The sequence below is a fragment of the Nelumbo nucifera genome, chromosome 8 (assembly GCF_055504915.1).
Source record: "Nelumbo nucifera cultivar China Antique chromosome 8, China Antique-T2T, whole genome shotgun sequence".
Lineage (NCBI taxonomy): Eukaryota > Viridiplantae > Streptophyta > Magnoliopsida > Proteales > Nelumbonaceae > Nelumbo > Nelumbo nucifera.
In genome coordinates this window covers 55,779,143-55,802,182 of record NC_142656.1, presented here as the reverse complement: position 1 = coordinate 55,802,182, position 23,040 = coordinate 55,779,143, and the positions used below count along the sequence as shown (strand labels likewise).

The 23,040-nt window shown below is 34.1% G+C and overlaps 1 protein-coding gene across 5 annotated transcripts in view; it reads left to right on the top strand.

Moving 5' to 3' along the window:
- LOC104589203 (beta-amyrin synthase-like) overlaps positions 1-8,715 on the top strand; it is a 37,059-nt gene extending 28,344 nt beyond the window's left edge. For 2 of the 5 annotated variants that reach the window (XM_010247444.3, XM_088893732.1), the window contains 14 exons: positions 105-189; positions 664-830; positions 913-1,101; positions 1,243-1,356; positions 2,125-2,247; positions 2,330-2,452; positions 2,685-2,783; positions 2,985-3,041; positions 3,208-3,254; positions 3,351-3,494; positions 5,166-5,343; positions 5,489-5,569; positions 8,168-8,251; positions 8,383-8,715. In XM_010247444.3, the coding sequence (XP_010245746.1) occupies positions 105-189; positions 664-830; positions 913-1,101; positions 1,243-1,356; positions 2,125-2,247; positions 2,330-2,452; positions 2,685-2,783; positions 2,985-3,041; positions 3,208-3,254; positions 3,351-3,494; positions 5,166-5,343; positions 5,489-5,569; positions 8,168-8,251; positions 8,383-8,508 (1,617 nt within the window). In that variant the 3' untranslated portion in view covers positions 8,509-8,715. Of the gene's footprint in view, positions 1-104; positions 190-663; positions 831-912; positions 1,102-1,242; positions 1,357-2,124; positions 2,248-2,329; positions 2,453-2,684; positions 2,784-2,984; positions 3,042-3,207; positions 3,255-3,350; positions 3,495-5,165; positions 5,344-5,488; positions 5,570-5,641; positions 5,880-8,167; positions 8,252-8,382 lie in introns of those variants that run through there. The other 3 variants (XM_088893731.1, XM_088893730.1, XR_016079696.1) reach the window with 3 other exon arrangements.
- Positions 8,716-23,040: the final 14,325 nt, after the last annotated feature.

The window sequence follows — 23,040 nt, the reverse complement described above, 5'->3', positions numbered from 1 at the left end:
TACTCTTTCCAAACTAAGCCTTAATTATTAATTAGAAGCCATTAAGTGGTTTCAGGTAGATAATTATGTGATCAATGCTCATAGTGTTTGTTGCTTTGATGAAGATACTTGGAGTATATGAATGGGAAGGCAGCAATCCAATGCCTCCAGAATTCTGGATTCTCCCATCCTTTCTCCCCATGCATCCAGGTTTGCATTAACACTTTTGATTAATCAGATCATATATATATATAAATTCAATATATTTATAACTATATATACAAAAACAAATGACACTGGTTTAGTATTTACACTTGCACATCCCAAGTCATAGTACAAATTAAGGAATATCTAATTTGTTTTCTACATGGGGAAATACTGTGGATTTAATTCTTTGGTTTAGAAACCTTTTTCAAGCACTTCAATTTGTAAAATGTTGCACTCTGAGTCTATAAATGTTGTCTTCCATATAAGTAAGATTAACCGCCTGAATAATGTAAATATCATATGTTTTGAGAGGGTGGTGCAACACTAGCTAGTAGCTCAAGGGTGTAACATTTACAGCCCAATGATGCAGTATGGGTCATAATATCCATGAAACATTCTCTGTATGATAAAATTGCTCTTTCTTTTATACACTCTCCTGGCCCTTCTAACATCTTCCTTAATTGTTATGCAATGCAGCTAAGATGTGGTGCTACTGTCGCATGGTTTACATGCCCATGTCATATTTATATGGCAAGAGGTTCGTAGGTCCAATTACACCACTCGTTCTACAACTTAGGGAGGAGCTTCACACTCAACCTTACAATGAAATAAAATGGAGCAGAACCCGCCACATATGTGCAAAGGTTAATTTTGCTTGATTAATCTTCATCATGTTAATTATGTTACATTAGAAAAGCTTATGCTAATTATAATGTGGTATTACAGGAGGACCTCTACTATCCTCATCCCTTCATCCAAGACATGCTGTGGGATAGTCTTTACTTTCTTATTGAACCACTGTTGACAAGATGGCCCTTTAACAAGTTGAGAGAGATGGCGCTGAAAACAACCATGAAGCACATCCACTATGAAGATGAGAACAGTCGATACATTACGACTGGATGTATAGAGAAAGTAATACATATATAATAGTAAAACAATTCAATCCTATATCTGAATTTTGTTCAGTCTATAATTATATATATTTAGTATATATTTATTACCTCTGCAGACTGAGGCTAGTTATTATATACTATTTCCTTGACTTGGTCACAGGTGTTACACATGCTTGCTTGTTGGGTGGAAGATCCAAATGGGGATGCATTCAAGCACCACCTTGCCAGGATTCCAGATTACATTTGGGTTGCTGAAGATGGAATGAAGATGCAGGTTTGTGATAAATAGAATTCAAGGAAGGCTAGAAAGAATGGATTGATTAATTATAGTAATTATATCATATTTATAAATTAAAACAGACCAAACATATTCAAACTCAAACACAAACTCTTAGACTCTATCTACAGCTCTATGTAGTTTATCTTAATCAACCTCAAACTCTATCATAACCTAACAAATTTATCTTACTGAAAACTCTTAATGTAACTCTATTCAACATCACCCTTATCATAACAGTACATACACCAATCCTTATCTTAATTCCTTAACAATGATGAACATCAAATGGGGATGCAGTCTTTTCTTTTTTGTGTGGTGTTGGAAAGAGAAAACAATAATGGAAGCTTGAAATTTACAAGCACATGTGTCTTGGAATATTTCCTCTTGTTGAATCTCATCCTAATGGCAAAGACTAGTGCTAGACTGCTAATAGCATTAATTTCACAGAACCTAAGTGTTCAGTTCAAAGATGGTCGAGTTCCATGCTCTTGATCATAAAAGTTGAATTAGCTATAGTCTTCCAATTAGAAAAATATAATCTACATATAAAAGTAAATGAGCTTTACTTGTATGGAATCACACACTTTAACTAAAAGTAACTGAGCTGTTTTTTTATCTAACCATAAGGAATTATCATCTGAAAAGGTTTCACTAACTTACAGAGAATAGTTGGAACTTCTAAGTTTTCTTATAACATAGAATATTGTTTAAATGTGAGAAACACCAAGTACTAATGATTTATCTAAGAGAACTCAATTGCAGAGTCTTGGTAGTCAGCAGTGGGACACTGGTTTTGCAGTTCAAGCAATAATGGCGAGTAATCTTCCACTCAATGAAATTGGTTCTTGCCTTAAGAAGGGGCACGATTTCATTAAAAAGTCGCAGGTTTCACTCCATAGCTTCCAACATCATTTCATAATTAGAATAATCTACTCTACTTTTATTTATTGTATGTCACTCTTAAAAGATACGAGACAACCCATCCGGTGACTTTCAAAGTATGTACCGTCACATTACAAAAGGAGCATGGCCACTCTCAGATCAAGATAATGGGTGGCAAGTCTCAGACTGCACTGCAGAAGGTTTAAAGGTAATTAGTTCAAATCAAACATAATGCTCAAACAAGAAAAAATATTTTTTAATCATTTTAGGTTTGTTATAACTATCTTCTCCTTTTTATAGGCCTGTCTCATGTTTTCACTTTTGCCACAAGAATTTGTTGGTGAAAAAATGGAACCAAATAAACTCTTTGACTCTATTCAGATCAAACATCATACTAAAAAAAATATTGTTCACTTATAACTATCTTCTACTTATTACAGGCTTGTCTCATGTTTTCACTAATGCCACCTGAAGTTGTTGGTGAAAAAATGAAATCTGAGTACCTCTTTGATTCTGTTGATCTCCTTCTTACCCTACAGGTAGTTAAGAACCAAGTCATCAGTGATCTTTTTCTTCTTTTCATCAGCATTCAACATATATACTTTTCTTAAAAATGTATATATATAGCACCAATCTTGATGCTCCTAGGATTTTGAAAAACTTAAAATAAGCAAGCATTTTTTCATCAATGAGATGCAATATATAGAAATGTTATTATTAACCATGCTGGTTAACTACAGAGTAATAATGGAGGTGTGACAGCTTGGGAGCCAGCTAAGGGACAAAATTGGTTAGAGGTAACTTCATGTAAATGTTAAATTGGATTTTATGCAGAAGATGGTGGTTTTGACTTAAATGATAATAATCGAATTAACTTTTCTTTGAAGATAGTGCATGAACGTCTTCCCTTTGGATTTAATTACACTAATTTATTACAGATTGAACTATTTTCTATTTTTTCAGCTCTTAAACCCTACAGAGCTTTTCGAAGACATTGTTTTGGAGCATGAGTATGTTTTCTTAACATTAATACATCTTCCACTTTAATTAGAGTACCCATTTTTGTTTGCATAATTCCCATATGACTAAAAAGAATGTTGTTTTAGGCATGTTGAATGCACTGGGTCAGCAATTCAAGCTCTAGCATTGTTCATGAAGTTATATCCCAAATATAGGAGGAATGAAATAGAAAGTTTCATCTCCAAAGCGGTGCATTTTCTCGAACAGACACAAATGCCTGATGGTTCATGGTACATATCCCTCTTTTATGCATATGCATGCATGGAAGAATCACAAAAAATGATATTTAAGATTTACTGAGGGCCCGTTTGGTTTTTGCGAATAGGGGTCTCGAATGGAATTGAAATGGGTCATTCCAATTTTAACGGTTTGGCTTGGTGGAATCAAAATCTCATCCCCATTCCTCTTGGAATGGCATTCCCCCATTTGAGGGAATGGTCATTGATGTTGCACGATCCGGGCACTCCTATCCGGCTGCTGATTGGCTCCTATCTGGCAATGGATGGCACCTGAGAAGAAGACGGTGAAGAATTCCCAGGGGACTTGCCCGGTGGGAATACTCTGATGCTTAAGTTAGAACACTGGAGAAAATAGTGAAGAGTGTGAAAAAGGCTAAGAGTGTAGGTCGCACTAGATCACTGAGTTAGATCAAGAGCAAGTAAGTTCAAGATAAGATCTCAGATGTTCGAGAGAGAGAGAGTTATTTTCCTTCAACTAGGGGGCTCTTATATAGGCGTTCTTGTCAAATTGGGCGTAACCGCCATTGGGCTTCTGTCACAGCCGTTATCTGCCAAGGCTGCGCAGGTAACTGTTGCAGGGTACTACCCAATCGGATGAGTAACACATCGCGGGAGGACAAGCACGCCACCATCTGTCGAGAGACGTGGATGTAGTCAGTTGAATTGGCAAGGACTGCACCGTCGGTCAGGAGACATGGCGCAGTCTGACGGTTACGGTCTTGTCAGATAGAAGCTTCCTGAAAGCATCGTGTCACTTAGCCGCGAGCTACCTTGTAGCGAGCTATTCCGTCGCGTAGCGAGCTATCCTGTCGCGAGCTATCCTTGGGGTACTTCGAGGTGACCCCTTTCAAGGTTGCCTTTGGGGCAGTTTTTCAACCTAAGTGTTGGAGCGAGCTAGTTATCCTAGCTCGCGAGCTGGGATAGATTTGTCTTGGAGTATTCCCTTTCAGTAGCTCAAGGGACCTCGAGCTCGCGTTGTAGCAAGCTCCCCCTATAGCGAGCTATGGGGTAGCGAGCTGCCCTGTGGGCTGGTCACTTAGTCACAGTCAGGCTGTGGTGCTGAACTGTTGCTCGTGCTAAGTCATGTCCACGTGTCGTTGTCTCAAGGGGTCGGGTCAAATCATCCTCCATCAGTCATTACCTTCCCTCCCTTGGGAATGAAACCTCATTCCTACTTATTCTAGTTCTTGTATCAACTAAACAGATTATGAAAATAGACGATTCTGATTCCAATTCCAATCGTAAATCAAGTAGACCTTAAATAAGATTAAGGGTCTATTTGGTTCATAATCAGAATTAGAATCAAAATCCTTCGGAATTGGAATCGGAATGGTCCATTCACATAGTCTGTTTGGTTCAAACAAAAATGAGAATGGGAATTGGAATCAGCAGGAATGGATTTCATTCCCAAAGGAAGGGTAAGGAATGGCCATAACTCAAATGGGGGCATTCCAGCATGAATAAGAACGAGTTTCAATTCCACTCAATTAAACAGTTGGAATCAGAATAGTACTTCCGGTCCCAAGCCCGGATTAAAGGGGGTTGCGTCAAAGTTTTGCCAAACCCTCTGGAATATATAGCCGGCCCCATATAATTGGTATAGGACATGGATGATGGTGATGCTGATCATGAATGAACAAATGACAAGAAAATATGGAACAGGTATGGATTTTGGGGAATTTGCTTCACCTATGCAACATGGTTTGCAGTGAGAGGACTAGCAGCAGTGGACAAGACATATTTTAATTGTCAAGCAGTTCGTAAAGCTGTTGATTTTCTATTATCAAGTCAACAAGAATCTGGTGGCTGGGGAGAGAGTTATCTCTCATGCCCAAATAAGGTATATCTTTAGGGAAGTAGGGAGCTCTGGCTCAAGTTTTTTTTTTTTATTGTTTATAAGTTTAATTCTAAAATAGTTTCCATGCATGGTAGTAATGCCTTTACAACATTCAAAATGAACAATTACCATTTATTTTATGAAACAGAAGTACACACCTCTAGAAAATGGTAGATCGAACTTGGTGCAGACGGCATGGGCAATGATGGGTCTTATGCATGCTGGACAGGTTAGTTAATTAAATTTATATCAAACTCTTAGCTTCTATTATTATAATAAAGGTGTTTGGTTTCATGGTCAGAAAATCAGCGCCAATAATACAATTTTGCAAAGGAGCTTAATTATTTGTTTAGTTGGCATCGATGCTGCAGATACAGTATCGTTTTTTGATGTTTGGGTTTCTGAGAAAATGATTTTCTGATGTGTGGGTAGGAAGCACCATTTTTTGAGGTGTCTTTTTTTCTGTTTGGAAACGTTGCTTTTAGGTAGGATGTTTCCTGGAGCAACAGCAACACTTTTAGTTTGGTACTACCGTACTAGTGCTCCATGTCTGTTTTCAACACTGGTACCCATTATAGGAAGTTCATGTCACTCTCACATCATGTCCTTGTTGGCAATAACGAGCTGCAATCTAAGAAAACACTAAATTCGGCGTTGCTCCAAACCACACCTTCTTGATTTCTAAAACATGGCTTGAAACACCATTTTTTATAAAAAAACTGTTCCAAACAAATAGGCGTTTCCAACAACGTGGCGCTGATGTATCACCGTTTTCTGGAGCAACAGCATTGATGCCAAATAGATGCTTAAAAAAATGACATTTTTTGCATTCTCTAGCTTTTTCTTTTTTTACTGTTTGGCTTATATGGTGCCTAATGGCTATTAATGGTGTCTAATGACGCCAAGCTGAAAAAAAAAAAGATTTTAACAAAATTCTTAATTTCTAAGATACCATACAAAACATTTATGCAATAAAACCAAACAGGCAAACATCCTCTATTACTTAATTTAAAAAGAAGGGTAAATTTCTTAAACTACACTTATAATTTAGGTAATTAACTAAGTGTACTCTTACTGTTTGAAAATAGACTAAGGTTACTCTTACTGTTTCTTACAATTGACTAATTCTATAAACTTTAAAATTTTTTAAAACCCAATTCTACCCTTATCCCCTTCCTCTAGATTGGTCACACCCTTCCTCCTCCGACCTCTATCTTCTTCCCACAGTCTCTATCAAAACCAGATCACCTTCCTCTTCCAACTTCCTCCCATTGTCATTAATCCCGACTTCCGAAGCTTATTATCCTTCTCCCATGTCTGCCAAAGCACCGACTGGACACTAAGCAACAACGAAAGCTTCTGTACAGATGAGATGAGAGGGAGAGGGGGAGTGCTCTTAGTAGGGGATTTAGTTTATGGGGTTTAGGGTTTTTTATCACGATTGCACGGATTTGATTCAGTTGTCTTTGAGCAAGAGAATAGAAAAGCTTTGCAAGCATGCTAATTTTTTTGCAGCTTAAAATGTAAAGCTATTTGATAAGAAAAAGTGGAACCCATTAGATGATGGATCTCCATCTCTGAAATCAGAAACCAAGAAATGAAAAAAGAGAACGCACATTTTATGAATGAACCCCTGCAAAATTTCAGTCGATTTTCAGTTGGAAAAGACCATTAAGCTCTGCCACTGCTTTGATGTGTGTTTTGGTCGGACCAAGCGACGAAGAGAAGTGGCGGATCTGCCGGCTTCTGTTAAATCCTGTCAACGTATTCAATCGATGATATATGGTGTTAGACTAAAGTGAGATGAGTCGGTCTCCTCTTTCTCGTTGAAGACAAAAACCAGAGACTAAAGACGAAGCCTTGAACATCATCTTCTTCATTTCTGTATAAAGCACAGAGATCAGAGACGAAGCCTCATTGCATGTAGCCAACTGATAGTGGTGCTGTGAGTCGGTTTCGCACCAGATCCTCTCTCTCTCTCTTTCTTCCCCTTCGTTCTCTTTCCCTCTCTCCCCTATTTTATTATCGTCGACTGTGAATTTCGAAGAACTTCCCTTTCGCTCCCTTCCTACTCTCCAATATCCCTCTATTCTCCATCGCCGGTGGGGAAGCAGCTTACCCATTTCGATAGAAGCAGCTTTGTCGGTTGAAAATTTTGAGGGGCCCAGCCCGCACGGCCCTGTTTCTGTCGCTTCCGGCACAACGATCATTCCCTGTCTCTACTGTTTTGGGCACGGAGAGAATGGCTTTGGAGAAGCCGTCGGTTTCGCCATATTTTCTCGCTCTCTGGATGATAGTACCGGTACTCGTCGTCCTCCACTCAGGCGGTGGCCAGTTGGTGCTCTCGCGGGTTTATCTTACTAGGTTATCTTCAATTTCATCGATACTCTGGTGGGTTCACATCACTGAGTTGTCTTCAATTTCACTGGAAGAAGAAGAACAAGAGGTGGGAATGAAATGGTGGAAAGCGGTGATAGCGCCATAGTATCTAAGAGGGATTACGAGTTAATTAAAATCAGGGACAAAAATGTAATTTTATATAGGGGTAAAATGGGTATTTGACTTTTTCTGTTCATGTTTAACTGCTAAGGATACACTTAGTCAATTATCAGAAATAATAAGAGTAGCATTACTCAATTTTCAAATAATAAGAATACACTTAATCAATTAAACTAAACTATAAAGACAGTTTAAGAAATTTACCCTAAAAAGAAATGATATCCTAAACTTAATTAAAACAGTTTAACCTTGGAAAATTATTTGTTTAGAACTGAGAATTAATCTTATGAGAAATACTAATATTAATTTAGTTTTCTCCTGTGACCAGGCAGAGAGAGATGCAACACCCTTACATCGTGCAGCAAAGCTACTGATTAATTCACAATTGGAAAATGGTGATTTTCCCCAACAGGTAACCAACTCTTTGAAAAACATCCAACTGTTGTATGATGTAACCTAACTTTGAGAAATAACCATTAATTCCATTAATTTACTTATTTCCAATATTGTCTGATTTAATGTCGTTTACAAATCTGCAAGCAGGAACTCACTGGAGTCTTTTGTAAGAATTGTATGCTACACTATTCATCATATAAAAATATATTTCCATTGTGGGCACTTGGAGAATACAGGAGGCGATTGGTTATGAAATCTACCAGGAACTTATAATATAAATGAAGCCCAAAATTTTAAAGTTCTCCTTATTCAAAATAATAGACAATAAGGCATTAATCTTTTTTCTTCTTTTTCACTTATTGTATTAAGGGGCTGTGCTTGCTCGAAAATGAAAAGTGGTTCTTATAAGCTGAACATGGGCAAAATAAAATTGCTGAGGCTGTAATCTTTATTGCCTTTTTAAAAGTTATCACTATTCCATATATATTGTCTTTTAATTTCTTTAACTCATGTTCAGTGATTTGTCAATGGATAAGACATTTGTGTTAGAAAATATCAACATATTCAAGGGCCTCATCTAATGGCTTAAGCTTTTAGGTTGAATGATTGTTTGAAATGGTATCAGTCACTTTTGACCAAGTGGTCTAGTGTTCGTTTCTCATTACCTCCATTATAATTAATCAAGTTTCAGTACAAGGTATGAGTGGGTCTGTGCTTGTTCACACTTCAAACCCAATGAACTTTCGTGTGATGGAGCTTGTTAAAAAATATCAACCTATTCAAGGACCTCATCTAACAGCTTAAGCTTTTATGTTGAATGATTCAACAACACTTCAAGCCCAATTGCATCAAAAATCAGCTTTTATTTATAGTGACTCCAAGACCCAAGGCATTGGCTAAACCAATCTGAGTAAGATTTGGATGGGAGAAGGAAGGGGTTAGGCACCCTTCTCACATGTCCAATAGATGGGACACACATGGGAATCCAAATAGGTGCATTCACAAAATAGATAATTATTCAATTGACTAAGAGCAAAATAAAGGAAAAACATAAAAAGCAAAAGATTACAAGAGGATCCCCTTAATTAAATTTTTATTTATTTTATTTTATCGATTATTGTGTTATTTTTTTATGGAAGCCTATTCTATTTTATTTGTTTTGTGGAATATTTTTTTATTATTTTTTGAATCTCTTATATATTTTTATTATTTTCTTTTCTCTTCATTTTTTATTATTTATTTTTGTTATTTCATTTTTATTACTATTTCCCTTTTAGTAGCTTATTCTCTTTTTTTCACTTTTTTTATCAATGATTTTATCCCATTATATCCTATATTTCTCATCTAATTCTTTGAGTTCAAATCAGCCCCCCACAATATTGCCCCCCACAACATCCCACAGCACATCCCCGCCGTGTATTGAGAATATCTCCCAATGATGATATCATCATTTCTGGTACTATCATCAGGAGATGTTCCCAATATAGGGTAGAGATGTGCTGTGGGACGTTGTGGGGGGCAGTCTTGTAAGGGCTGATTTGATCTCTCGCCTCTCTTCTTATTATTTAACATATTTATTTTTTGTTTATTATTTATTTTTCTTTTTACCATTGGTCTAATTCAATAACTTAATCTTTCCCCCTTCTAATTCACATAGAAAGATCAATTTTGCTCCCCTCTTCTAAATCACCGACTTCTCCCTTTCTCTTCTTTTATCCATATATTGCACCTATTTCCCTTTTATCATTATTTTATCTCCTTTTTTGTTTTATTCATTTGATATATTTTTTATGATTGAATGGCTTTTTTGCAAGCAGGGGTAGGGGTTTACAATCAATTGGTTCAGTTATAACTGAAGACCTAACCGGCTATTCAGTTTGACCATCTCTCCCAACCGAATCAAACCGAACTAGAATTTGAACTGACCCTAACCAAATTCAATTCGGTTCAGTTTGATTTTAATAACTATTGAACAATTAGTTATTAATCTTTAGTCTAGGTTTTACAATACAAGATCAATTTTGCTCCCCTCTTCTAAATCACCGACTTCTCCGTTTCTCTTTTTTTATCCATATATTGCACCTATTTCCCTTTTATCATTATTTTATCTCCTTTTTTGTTATTATTCATTTGATATATTTTTTATGATTGAATGGCTTTTTTGCAATCGCGGATAGGGGTTTACAATCAATTGGTTCAGTTATAACTAAAGACCTAACCGACTATTCAGTTTGACCATCTCTCCCAACCGAATCAAACCGAACTAAAATTCGAACTTACCCTAACCAGATTCAATTTGGTTTGGTTTGGTTTTAATAATTATTTAACAATTAGTTATTAATCTTTAGTCTAGGTTTTAATGAACAATTAATACAAATACAATCATTTAATGAAAAGATAAATGACTAACTGTTAAAGCAACTACAAAGAGTTAATCAATAATTAATAATTAATCTAGATTTTAATACTTTAGTTGTTTAGAGTTTCTAGTTTTTTAATTAACTATTATTAATTAAATGCTGGAATAGGCCCAACACCCAAAGCACAAGGGGAATTGCAAATTAACCATTGCCCATTGGAAAAGATAATAATTATTAATTAATAAATGTAAAGTATTAAATAAAATATTATATATTTTATATATTTAATTAAATACAATCACTAGTTCGATTTTCGATTCAGTTCGGTTAAAAATCTCAATCAAACCGAACCGAACTGAAAATCGATTTTTTAAAGAAACAAAAACCAAATCAAACTAATACCCATTTTAACCGAACCCAACTAGCTTATTCAGTTTTCGGTTTATCAACCGAATTTAAACACCCCTAATCAGGGATCTAACATTAACAGTCTCCTCTAACCCTGGTGTCATTGAAGCCAAACAATCAAAATAACCCAACAGCCTTCATCACAGTTTCGAGTTACAGAACCAACCAAACATTTAATTCAAATTGGTGTATTACTACAACTAAGATAATGATATCAGACCTATTTTAAACAAGGCATTAACCATCTAAACAAAGAGAACAACATAGTCGTATCAGTAGAGGGGATTATCCATTTAGATTCAAAACTTATCAGCATTTCATTCGAACAGATCAAAGAAAGGCAATAAAATGAATGAACAACATGCTATTGCAATTATCAGAGGAAAAATCAATTAGAGAAAAAGGAAAGAAGTGTAAGTTTAAGCTCCAAATAACTAACTGAAAAATCCTCTTTTAAAATAAATCTATGTGATGATTGGAGCACCGAGAAGAAGCCACAACCGAATTGGGCATGTGTCTGGGATTTCACAGGAACTGGTTCAGCGGTAGACCCATTGTGAGTTCTAACTACTCACCCTCCCTTTGAGGTCCAGCTACCCCATGGAAAAATGCAGGAGAGACAGATCGGAAAAACACGAAAAAGAAAGAAAAAAAAGAAAAAAAGAAAAACCAAAAACAAAGAACGATAACCGGGTCTACGTAATAATATTTCGGCCTGGACTTGACCAGTGTAACAGAGTAATTTCAGCTGAGCTTCGGTTTACGGGCTATTTGTCTTCAAATGGCAACGACAGAAGAAAATTACGATCGAGAAAACGATGAGAAGATGATGCTTCAAGTGTGGGTTTCTCTAACCAGTTGAGAGTGAAGTCTTTAATGGCAGTCGCGACAAATTACTCTGTTCGAACAGGGAAGCTAGCAAGAGATGGGGGTTCGATGGAAGGTTGTGGAGTTTGAAAAAGATGAAAAATTTAAAAAAAAAAATGGCGATAAGGGACTAAAACGAAATAGGAATCAGTGAGATGCTCACCTGAGGGAGAACGAGAATACCAAGAGAATGTCGCCACTAAGAAGTAGTTGTTTTCATCAAGAAGACGATGAACAGTGACTGAAATCGAGAAAATAAATAAATAAAAGGGGGAATAGAGAAGAGAGTGAGAGAGAGATAAAGGTCGGAGGAGGACCTACCGCTACCTCTTTATTACGAATGGGAAACAAAGGTTAATAGTTATATTAGGGTATAAGGGTGCTTTGGTAATTTTATGGTTTATGGTAGTATTTTGGTAGTTATAGGTTTAATTAGGGATGGCAATTTCGCAGGAATTTTTTGATATTCGATCCGTCTGACCTTAATAGGATCCTTTTATTAAAACCTTTGTAGGGATTGGGACGGGTTTCTGATACCCGATACTCGGGATGCATAAATATGAACATATTATATTATATATCATACACAAATTTATAAATGTTAAGTATTAAGATAATTATTCTATTATTAATATTTTATTTGTATAAATTTCTTGGGATTAAAATCATCATTTGATGTAAATTTGGAATTGTTATATATATATATATTGTTTTGATGAACACAAAAATTAATAAAACCTATTTTATTTCATTAAATAACACAAAAGGCGAGATGGGTTGGTGGCTTAAAGGAGTGCTAAGAGATTTAGTGCAATCATTAATTGATCTGGGTTAAGTCATACTATAAACATTTTTTTTAGTAGAAAATGTTGGGTCAGGGGTTTAACGAGTGAAACGGGTTGGGACGGGTTTAATAAGTTTAGGATGGGGTGGGTTTGGGAAATTGAGAGGAAAAGTTAGATGGGTTTAGGACGGGTTTGGAATTAAGGATACATAGGCAGGTTCAGGAATGGGTAAGGCAATTTGCACGGGTACCCTACCCGTTGCCATTCCTAGGTTTAATAGGGTCAAACCAAGATCCCGATCTAATGGTGGGGGGGTTCTCGGTCAAAGTATGAAGGGCCAAGATGGGTCTGAGCATATGTAGTGATAGTGGTTTTATGTGTATGGGTCAATGAGATTGGCTAAAACTAAATCTTTTTAGATGAGTGTGCAGACAAGGGGTAATTTTTGTTGAAATTTGACAGGTGAGGTTTTTTCGCATTTTGGATCATTAATGGGATTAAATTAGCCCAACTAGGTCTAGATCAGCTAAATCAAGAGGGGTTTAGTTCAAAGAATCTAGAGCTTTGAAATGGAATCGTGTTGCAATGGAGGGAAAATCAAGGGTATTTTGGGCTAAAAATTCACAGGTTGGTATTTTGAGGTGTTTAGGAGATGATGATAATGTTTATTTGGTTTAGGGGGATTTAGAGTTCAATGGGGTGATCTGGTTGATTTTGAGGCGTTAGGATCAAGGGGATTTGGGTTGTAGGTGTTTAGGCCAATAAGATGGCTTAAAATGGAATATTTGCTTGATGAAGGGGTAAATTGGGGAATTTAGAGTTGAAATTTCATGGGTAGATACTTTAGGATGTCCTGGGTCTGATGGTGGTGTCTAATCTAATGGTCGGTGTGTAAATGGGGGTTAATTAGGACCATAGGATAGGTATTGGGTAAATTTAATGGTGGATTTAGGGGCTTTTGGGTTAAGAGTTGGGTTTTCGGTTTTTTTAGTGTGTTTTAGAGGGACCATGAAGGTCTGATTGGGTGTTTGAAGTGAATTGGAAGTTCAGGCAACAGACTAAGCAAAAATCTAGTTTTAACATGCATATAATAAATATGTCCAAAATACCCTTTAATTAATAAATTGATTAAAATATGCCTATAATGACAAATTGACCAAAATGTTGTTACAAGGTATAATAAACAACACAACGGGGCCTAATACAACCCAATAAATAATGAATTAACCAAAATGCCCCTAATTAGCCAAAATACCCTTAAATTTGTATAAGTGGCCATTAAAAATATATTATCCAAAATGCCTTTCAAAGTATGAAGCATCAAATATCAATGTGTTTGTCATAATTGTGGATCTAATAAATAATTAAACTGATCAAAATACCTCTATATGGCAAGTTGACCAAAATGCTCTTACAAAGTGCAAATTGATCAAAATATATATTAATAAGTTATAGAAAAATATAAAAAATTATAGGAAATATCAAAATGTTCATAAAAAGTTAAAATTTTATAAAAATAAAAAAGTTTCAACAAAACAACAAAAATTATAAAAACATAGAAATTGCATAAAATAGTAGAAATTGAAAAAATATATATATAAAATTACAGAAATTATAGAAAAAATGGATTTTCCACCTATCAACATATCTTCTGAATTATCAATTTACATGTATTCCTAGACCATTCTGTTGGAGGCAAATCTCATAAATTACAAAAGGGCTATATTCAATGAACTTGGTGACGTCATAGGGAAACTTGGTGACTTTATTTGAAATAGCATCAATAATGCACAGTATATGGTTGTTTACAACAATACATGGTAGGTATCATCAATAGTCGTTGAATCTGGAATTTGAGGTCTATTCTTTGTCTCTTTGGTTAATTTGTGCATTTAGGCATGCCTTGTAAGCATCAATTTGTTGGTCATACCATCCATTCCTTGTCCCTCCAATTCTCTTCAATATATGGCTAGAAGAAAAGAAACCTTCCAAATTAAATATGATGTTCAAAGTTCAAAACTAATCAAATTTAGGCTTTCAGTGCAAAACCTGTCCTAAGTGAGTTTGGTTAAAAGAAAGAAGCATAAGAGAAGTGGGGAATTATTTAAAAAGTTCTCTAGTACATTGCATGCTCTAAAATAAATATTCAAACCCTTCACATACTATACATGGAGACAATCCAAACTCTCCCCTACCGAATGCATCAAGAGAGGGGAATTGGGATTGCATTGATAAGCATTTCAAACCGTTAACCCAATCCAAATTCTCTCTCAGATTAGGTTCAAACAAATACAAAGGAATTGAAATTCTAATGTATTATTAAAATTCATAATACATTTATATTGTCTTTGGGCATGTGCAATAAGTAATTGAGTTTCTATTGTATTTAGGATGTAACCATTTATTTGAACTAATGAAGCATGTAGAACCCATCTCCTCCAAGTTACAAAGTGTCTATAATATATTAATATACCCCTTTAGAACCCATATGATCATAGAGAGCATAAACTAAAATTCAGATTGGTGATTACCCAGAAAGTATTCTTGAAGTTCAATCATATGGCCAAGGTGTATCCCCTTCTTTCTTTTATGTGAGGACTGAAAAGCAGTGGTTAAGATTGAAAGTTAGTTGTAGGGTCATTAAGGTCTTATTTGCATATATTTTGGAAGTTCACTTCTTATAGTTTCAATGAGGAAAATATAAACTTTTCAGATTGATAAGGTCGGATATAGGCAGAGTCTGGTCAATAAATCTATACTACTTATAAAAGTGTGAATGAGGAGGTATTGACTTCTGGATTTTTTCACTAAAATACCCCTCCTCTTGAATTTAGTTCATCCCTATTGAAAGGGCAAAAAATGTAATTAAAAGAATACCATTAAGTACATTCAATCACTTCTCATTAAGTCTCACATTTAAGTCATTAAATAAATCATATTCTCTCTCATTGAATCCAACATTTATACTTTTGTTTATTATCATTAAATTCCATTAATAAATCTAAACACAATAATTATTAATAGAGTGAAATTTTATATTTTTAAAATAAACCTAAAAATGAAATCATATTTTCCATCTAGGTCGTGGGTAAGTACTTTAGCCATTTGGGTCAAATGGATAACTTCATGATTTCATAAATAAATAATACAAATTTAGAAATATAAGAAATACAAAAAATATAGAAAAAATAAATTTTGAAAAAAATTGGTCACGTTTCTATTATTATATATTTTTCATATTATAAAATAGACATAATTTTATTAATGATGGACATCAAATATACAACTTAAAACCGATGGGAAATTAAACCATCTTCCTATCTAGGGGGTAGGTTAGCAGTTCAACTTTTCAGGTCAAATAGATTAACCCATGATGTATAATTAAAAATAATTTTTTTTAAAATAGAATAGTACAAAAAAATATGAAACAATTTTGGACACATCTATAATATTATATACTAATACTATAAACAAAAATAAGTATGATAAATAATAATTATTTTATCAGTCATATAAATGAAATGCAAAATTTAAAACCAGTTTGAAAATGAAACCATTTCCATATCTAGATGGTAGGTAGGTCAATGATTTAACATTCCGGGTCAAATGGGTCAATCTATGATGTCATAACCAAGTAACGAATATTAAATATATGCATGCATACATACATATATATAAACTAAAAGAAAAATATGAGATTTGCATAAAACATTTTGATACAACTCTATTGTTATATATTCATCATATTAAACAAAAATGTGAAAATAAGAATTACTTTTGTCGATGATGAAAATGGAATACATGATTTAAAATCAAACGAAAAAACAAAATGGTTTTTCCATCCAAGTGATAGGTTAGTGGTTAAACTATCCATGTCAAATGAATGTTATTATTAAATAATAAAATGCATAAAATTCTAGAAAATGTATAAATTTATCGATAATTTTGGGGACATTCTATAATATTATATTTTCATCATATAAAAAAGTGTGATTAATGAGAATTATTTTCATTAATGATAGAAATGGGATAAAAATTATGATAAAAAATAAAGAACATCAATGCCTAACACATGACCCCACTAACCATGTTAAATGGTTCAATGATTTAATTAGATAGGTCATTGTAGGCAAGTGGTTTGGTAAAGATGCAAATAGATTGGATCAGATTTGAATCAGTTTATATTTGAATTCGATTCGATCCAAATTGAATTCGATCAATATGTTGGATATCTGAATTTGATATGACCCAATTTAATTTAAAAAATAATAAATTATTAAAAGGAAAAGAAAATATAATAGTTGAAATAAAGAAAAAACAAAAAATATAAGTATTTTTCAACTATTTTCATCATATAAAAAGTTTACAAATATGCAATATAAATAACATATATATTATATATAAATAATTGATTTGACCATAATATTAAAAATCAATATTCAAACAATATATTGGAATTACATTTCCTCTTGGTAAATAAGTAAATTTTATTATCTCATAAATTAAAAATATAGAATTTTTTTTATAAATTTTATAAAAAAATTTGAACGTTCATTAATATTATATATTCTTCATTTTAAACAAAAATATGATTGAAAAATAATAATTATTGTTAGTAAAGATAGAAATGGTTAAAATACAAAGAAAAAATGAATTAATGTCTTAATCATAGTCAATTTTGCTGGTTAAATAGGTTAATGGTTCAACCAATAAGGTCATTTGATTGTTGACTATTATCATTATCATCATTTGATATTGCCACATGCAACACCTGTACACTTTTACTAGTAGTAACAAGAAGACCATGGTACCTACAAGGGATGCACATATATAGTTTCTAAAGAAAATCTAGAACTAGCAACACACTAATGTCTTTAGGGGTGTCGTAGCAAGAGCTAAAGGTGTCTTCTCTAGGCCATCTTTGAGCCTGTCAACCAAATTGATTGGGTCTTGTTGAAATTGTGATACTTAAGTAGACAAGTTTTCTTATACATGATAGATAAGTCATCCTCCATTCCTATAACTTAACTTTTCTAGCATTCCAAAAGAAGTTTACCAGAAACTTCTATGAGAAATTAAAAATAATGCAAAAGGAAAAGGGAGATTGATGCTTTAAAAAAATGAAATAGGCCTCACCAGAAGTACTTTGGCTTTTGGTATAATCCATTTGACAATAGTTACCTTTTATATTAAAGTGAAGAAATATTTCAACCTATTCCCAAAATGATGTAGCACATCTTAAAACACCACAAATTATATTCAAAAAACAAACCAATGAAAGAAAGTTATTTAAGAGAAAAAGAGGGTTCCACATCACAAAAGCATATTCAATTGAGAATATTGACGAGGTTGTAGACTATACTTGGACACGAAGAAAATCTTAAAGTATAAACATAGTACTAAAATCACATTAAATATTTGGTGGCCGCAATGAGATCACATCGGCACCCCACAACACCTCCCACCTGTGTATTGAGGACATCTCTGCATGATAAGCACAGGAAATGTTCCCAAAAAATGGTGAGATGTGCATGTGGGGCTCCCTCTGTGGAGCGCCAATATGATCTCGAGCGTGATGGACAAAAAACTAAATTTTAGTTGAGGATATTTGGGATGCAAATTTAGTTGGGAGTTTCATTCCAACACAATAACCACACAAACAACACAGTCTATTATTTTCTCAAAGAGCTTATATACATCTTGTATTTTGTCCTTTTTGTTCACTTAATAAAGAGGAAATAAGTCTTATTGGTAATATCAGGATAAACTGATTATCAGACCAGAAAAAATTAAAAATCACTAGTTCAAATAAGGAGCACGGAGCTCCTTTTTTCATTTTTTTAAGTGTAAAATACAAAAGCCTCCCTTGAAGTTTCTGACAATCATAAAAACCATTCCTATAGTTTTACTTTAACAAAAACCTCCCCTTTATTTTTGAAAAAATCGACAAATACCTCCCTTCCATCAATGACAAAGATGGAAAATGTTAAACTGGTGATCTTTTTTTCAAAATAACTACTTTACCCTTTTACAAATTAATGTGAATCAATTTTTACTAAAATACCCCTACCTACATGTCATACTCTTTGCCCTCTTTTGTTATCCCAATTTCAGCTTTTTCTATTTGAAGAGGAGCAACTCAAGAAGAAAGAACCCAGGAGGAATGAATGCTCAAGGGTCTTACTAGTATTTTAAGGCACAAGGATTTCGGTCAGGTGGGTTCTCTATTTTCATTTTAACGCACAAGGGTTTTACTAGTATGTAGTGCTTTTGTAGATTTTTAACAGTATTCTTTAAATGAGTCACTCAACTGTCCTATTGCAACTATCATAATCCTTTCTACTAATGTAATGGGTTTGAGGAAAATTTGATATACACGAGTTAAAAGAGAAATGGATTTGAGGATTGGGGGATAAAGAAACAAGAGAAAGAAAAAAGAAGAGAGTGGGTAAAACTGAAATTTTAATATAAAATTGTTAAGAAAATAAATAGATTTTCATGATAGAGATAATTAATTGTGGAATTTGACAACCTCTTTATTTATTAGTTAATTGAATAACCATTTCTAGTAGTTAATTGAATAACTATTTCCAGTATATAGCTCTACTATTTCTATCACTTATCTCAGCATTTGAGTCGTTCTTATTTAACCCATCTCCCAAAACCCCCTTTGTCTCTCCTCACCTTTCACCACCCTAAATAACCATGATATGAAGACAGGATAGGAACACAACTTAAGAACGAGGGATAAGTAAGTTTCTATGGTTGGCTGGGGAAATGAATGGACACTAATTATTTTATTTTTTAGTAAATATTTTTCCTTAAATTGATTGTACTTTGTTTATTGGGAGAAACAAGAAGAAGTTATTTTCTTCCATTAGTAGAGTTAAAGACAAGTTTTAGTTAGTTGGAAGGCTAGTGCTTTTTCTTTTACATCTAATATATGCCTTTATATTGAGAAAATGATTAGGAGATTTCTTTGGGGTACTCAATCAAATAGAGTGAGATTATCAACTCTTGCATATAAGACTTTTTTTGTCTAATAATTGTTCACTTCTTTTGTAGTTGTTGAAATTGCTTGCGATGTTAATGTAGTCTTTGACTTCTAGAGGTTCCTACCTCTAATACAAGAATAAAATATGCAAATGTGGTTGGAAAGCTATAGTACAAGCCTCCAAGTCAATAGACAACCCTCATAGGCTATACTTATTTTGTGCTGGATGGTTGGTAGGTGTAATAGAATTTTATTTTCCTTGGGCTGCATTTGGAAACAATGCAAATGGAGTGTAAATCTTGGTTCAGGGTAAATTTGCACTCTGATTCACTTTTGCCTGTGTTTGACAACATTACATTTATGCATTGACAAACGGCAGACCAATGCATATTTACATTGATAATAAGATGTAAAAGTACATCAATAAAAAAGAAATAAATTTGCATTAAAGTGGGTTTTTGATAAAAAAAGCATATGCTTTATTGGATTCATGTTTGCATCCATTACAGCTAAAAGTATGTTTGGTAAGAAGGTAAATTTGTCAATGCAAAACTAACCCAATTTTGCAATTTATATGAATTGTTTTATACTCTACATATTTGCATTGTTTCCAAACACAGCCTTGGTTATATTGATAGCACGTTGAAGTTATTGATTTGTAAAGCAAACATGTTAAAGTTTGTCAAGCTGTGATTTACTTATATTTCTATTTTATTTTTCAAATATCAAATAGATCGGTTCAAATTAAAAAAAAAAAAGTGTAATTTTTTTCATGGTGCAACCCTTCCGATGAAAACGATGACCAAGACAATTATCCAATGGTGATGGAGCAATGGGAAGAGGTAAGCAATACAGAATTGAAAGTCATGGAGGAAGAAATAGTTACTCAGTTATATGAGATGAAAAGAGTGTTGGCTAAATTGGGTGTAAATGTGGATGGACAACATTTATCATGCAAACCAACAAGTAGAATGACTATGGTGGCTATTTTCTTTATCGTCATTTGGGCCATCTTCAAGTTTCTCTAATGTTACAAGCCAAAGAGATTCTAGGACAATGTTCCCTATTTGATGTATTTGGTTTTATATTGATGTAATCATGTAATCAAACACAATTTAGTGATAATATATTTGGTTTTATAGCGATGTAATCAAACAATTTAGTTTTATAGTTATATCTTCCCATCAAAAACTTCATTGGGATGAAGATTTCAGTTTGTGCAAGGTTTTTTTGTAAGATGAAGGAAGCCTTTTGTAGGGGTCAAAGTGCAAGGGAGGTCTAAGTATAATTTTCCTAAAAAATTATTTATTGGGTGAAAGTGCAGTAGTGATTACCAAATACAAATGAATAGAATTTTACTAAGGTTCCCTCTTTCTAACTCCCCTACAAATGATTCAGGTCATCAATTGTGTAGATTTGGATTATTGGGTAAAAGTTCTTGTTTGGAGGATTACACATTTGTGTTTCTCTGTTTCAATTATTTGATCATTGAGAAAGTTCAATTATTTGATCCTAGTGCTTGGTACCTCAATTCTTGGAGGTGAATGGATCTCCTTATGATGGAATCAACCACACCTCACTTTGTAAGGGGGGTGATACCCCTGGTTGTTATGATGAATAGGCACTAGGATCAAATCAACAAATGTCTATGATGATAGTCTGACTAGAATAGGAAGGGATTGTCTTGATGAATCTAATCCAACTTTCTAATTGTTCTCCATTCCATATAATCACTACATTTCACCATCTCAAGGCTTTCTAAGTGAGGTGGATATGTAATTTGTTGGTTCTCTTTTGTTTAATGATATTTTGTTTTGCCTAGTAAAATGTTAAAAAAAGGATATACCAGGCATTTCCTTTTTCTTCTCCTTAAACAATTGCATCGTTGCATGTATTGGCCAGAAATTGCCCTTTGAAAAAAAAAAGATGAATAACAATGAACACTAGAAAGTTAATTAAGAACCATCTTGAGTAGCCAACTTTCTCCCACTGTAAAAGTTTCGATTTCTATATAGGAAATTCCATGCTATCCTAAAGGTAAACACTACAAATGCTCCTTGTACATTTTGTCTTGATTGCCACAGTAAGCTATGATGACCATTTAATAGTTTAAAGCTCTTTTGTCTAGTTTTTCTTGAAGAGTTGATAATTTAATTGGAAGTATTATATTTGTCTTGACAAAAAATAAGAGAAATAAAGTTGAGGAAAAGTTCTTAACAAAATTTATGAACATAAGAATTTTCCTTCAATTGAGGAAGCCATGCCATCTCAAAAGTGTTGATTGCTTTCTTGAGGAACCCATGTCATCTCATAATCCCTAATATGCATGATTTTGTCATTGGATAATACCCCTTTGAAAATCCTCTATAAAGCAAACTTTGAAATCTATCTTAAAACTCTCCAATGTTGTGACTCATTTGACTTTGAGACCAAATAGGCTATTAAAAAAATTACCTTGTTGCCACATGCTAAAGATGTTTGTTTAATGGTGTATTGCTTGGAAGATCATGGTTGTGGGTGTTATGAAAATGTTGGTTCATTTTTCCATGGTGAAGTTGAAAAGAACTAATAGAGTGTAGAGACCTTTAGTGAGAATTTTTATCAAGAGGATTGTGAAATTAGTGTAGGTAGCATGGTTTATACACCTTAAACTTTGTTTTCTCTTTCTTGTTGCAATTAATAACCTAGGCTCCATGGAAGATGGTTATAGTAGATGTGGATGCAAACTACAAGAAAATAGGTCTATAGCTACTTCAATGTAGCTATAGATATAAAAATCCGTGGATAAAGCATGGGTTATTGCTACAAACAATAAATATCCGTAGTTAAAAATTGACCTTTAGCTACGGTCATTTCATCCGTAGCTAGAATTCATTTTATCCGTGTCTAAAAGATCTTTATAGCTATCCGTGGCTTGAAGTCATAGAAACTGAAAATTGATCTTTAGCCACGGTAATTTGTTCGTGGCAAAAAACACTTATTTTGTGGCTAAAAACTATTCATGGATATACCAACGGCCTTTAGTTATCCGTGCTTATATAAATTATAATTGACCATTACGGTATTTGTCCGTAAGTAAAAGATATTTATAGGATTTTAATTATGAATAGTGATGAAGGAAGATTTGGTTCGACCTCGCAAATCATGCCACGTGGCAAAAAACAAGTAGCTCGACACTTAAAACAGCGTACCGAGGGTACAAACACCAAAGGGAAGAGACCAGCGGTCCGAACTCCCCTCGAGGAGACCAACTCCCTAAGAGGAGCCCGAACTCCCTACTTAGAGCTTGAACTCCCTACGAGGAGCCCGAACTCCCTACTTAGAGCTCAAACTCCCTACGAGGAGCCCGAACTCTCCCTTTGGCCCCAAGCCACACAAAGCAATGACCCGG